Raw genomic sequence first — 1,974 nt, forward strand, 5'->3', positions numbered from 1 at the left:
TGACTGGTTTTCACTATAATGTTAGCAAGATATTTTCGAAACTCTCAAAATTTAAATGCTGCCAAAACAATATATTAAAATGATACAAATTTCTGTTTTTCTATCAGTAAAACTTTCTTTTCATCTAGCTCAAGTTTCACTGCTCTAGACAGACAAACACATAGTGAAATTCTTGATATAAATATATATATATATATATATATATATATAAATATATGTATTTATACACATCTGGTATACACCTCGATTACTTCTGCTTTTCCTTCTGGCAGATGAAATACTTTTCGCTCAAGCATTTGATGTCATTCATGACGAATCTTTTCTGTTTGATCCGCAGCTCCACGCAGTGTTCGTCGTCGAAGTTATCCGGCCGATTAGTCTCCCAATAGGCATAGGATATATTTTTACCTGTCGTCAGGGATGTGTATGCACCTGGAGCACAGATGTCGTTCACGTCCATCCAGAATCGCGCATCTTTCGATTTGCTCAGGGTCAAATTTAATAAATGATTGCTCAGCGCCTCATATTCAGCGCCGTCCTTAAAGTAGGCCAAATGGGCACCCATCGATGAGCACACATCGGAGGCGGTAAACCAGTTGAGCTTATTGTCTTCTTCGACGTAGTACAGCTTTGAGCCAACCTCCTGGAACTGCTTCGGTTCCGCTGCAGCCCATGTGGGATATTTGTTATTTATCAACTCTTTGAGGTACTGCAGCACATCGTTCTGTTGCCTTAGCTGCTCGCTGGGACTCGCTACGGCATTGAGCGCAATTTGACATTTATCGAAGGAGTCGATCCGATCTACCTCTGATAAAGTTTCATTGCAGCTGCCTTGACCTATAAGAAGCCAGCTTAAAAGTGCAATCTGAACGGCTTTCATGCTGCTTAACGGCCTGAGATGCAGCTAAGAACTGAAGCAACTGCAGGTTCAAATCTAGTTCGCCTCGCTTTAAGTCTTAGCATAACGAATTCCAATTTCATGCCGAGCTATTACGAATTGGAAATGCAGAAATCTTTGCTTTCCTGGCGTTAAGACGTCTCACATATTGTCAGGCAAACACTCGAGTGATGATTGACTTGTAGATCATACCCGATGAAGGACTTTAGGAGCCCTGGAACACAAGCTCTTCATCATTGGCCATCGATGAGAGTCAGTTGACCCTCGAATTTAGATTAGCTTTACGAAGCCTTCTATGAACTTGCCAAAGCAAAGCTGCCTCGTCGGTAGCTAAAGGGCAGAGAGCAGGAGCAGGAGTAGGAGCAGGAGCAGTGGCAAGAAACGGAGCAGAATGGGAGAAGGAGCACGAGCAGGAGCAGCAGCAGGAGTAGGAGCCCTAGCAGAAGTGGGAGAAGGATCAAAAGTAGAAGCAGAAGTGGGAGAAGTAGCAAGAGCATGAGCAGGGGCAGGAGCAGGAGTAGGAGCCGTAACAGAAGCAGCAGTCGGAGTGGGAGAAGGATCAAAAGTAGGTGCAGCAGCTGGAGAAGTAGCAAGAGCAACAAGAGCAGAAGCAGGAGTGGAAGCAGGAGTAGGAACAGTAGCAGTAGCAGGAGTAGCAGCAAAAGGCGCAGCAGCAGGAGCAGGGAGAACAGCGCATTGCCATAATTTCGAACTCATGTTTATGCTCAGTGTAGTTGCTGCCTTCGAGGCGCAGCAGGATGGGGCGGGCAGTTGCTTTGCCAGCTTTGCCATGGCAATTGGCAAGCGCATCGAAATTGAATTTGAATTGAAAAACGCAGACAAAAGTCGCAGATTTTGGCTCTCGGTTTAATTTCGCAACAAAAAGTCCTTGCGATGTGCTCAAGCGTCCTTTGCCGTAATTGCATTAGTTCGATGCTCGCTGCATTATCCTTGGGCTTCACTTTGATTGCGTTGCAATTTACCAGATTCGCCCACAAAGCAGCATGTTGCAGATGACCTTTAGGGCATATGAGTGCAACAAGAACATGAATTGCTTAAGTAATTGCCAAAGCTGT

General features: G+C 45.0%; 1 protein-coding gene across 1 annotated transcript; it reads right to left on the bottom strand.

The window, feature by feature from the left end:
• Nucleotides 1–237: 237 nt before the first annotated feature.
• On the bottom strand, nucleotides 238–1,974 carry LOC111603762 (C-type lectin 37Db-like). The gene has a single exon (XM_023321494.2). It carries the CDS (start codon nucleotides 878–880, stop codon nucleotides 248–250), a length of 633 nt encoding a protein of 210 aa, XP_023177262.1. The 5' UTR covers nucleotides 881–1,974; the 3' UTR covers nucleotides 238–247.

The sequence above is a fragment of the Drosophila hydei genome, unplaced genomic scaffold (assembly GCF_003285905.1).
Source record: "Drosophila hydei strain 15085-1641.00,03,60 unplaced genomic scaffold, DhydRS2 tig00008114-arrow-pilon, whole genome shotgun sequence".
NCBI classification, from domain to species: Eukaryota; Metazoa; Arthropoda; class Insecta; order Diptera; family Drosophilidae; genus Drosophila; species Drosophila hydei.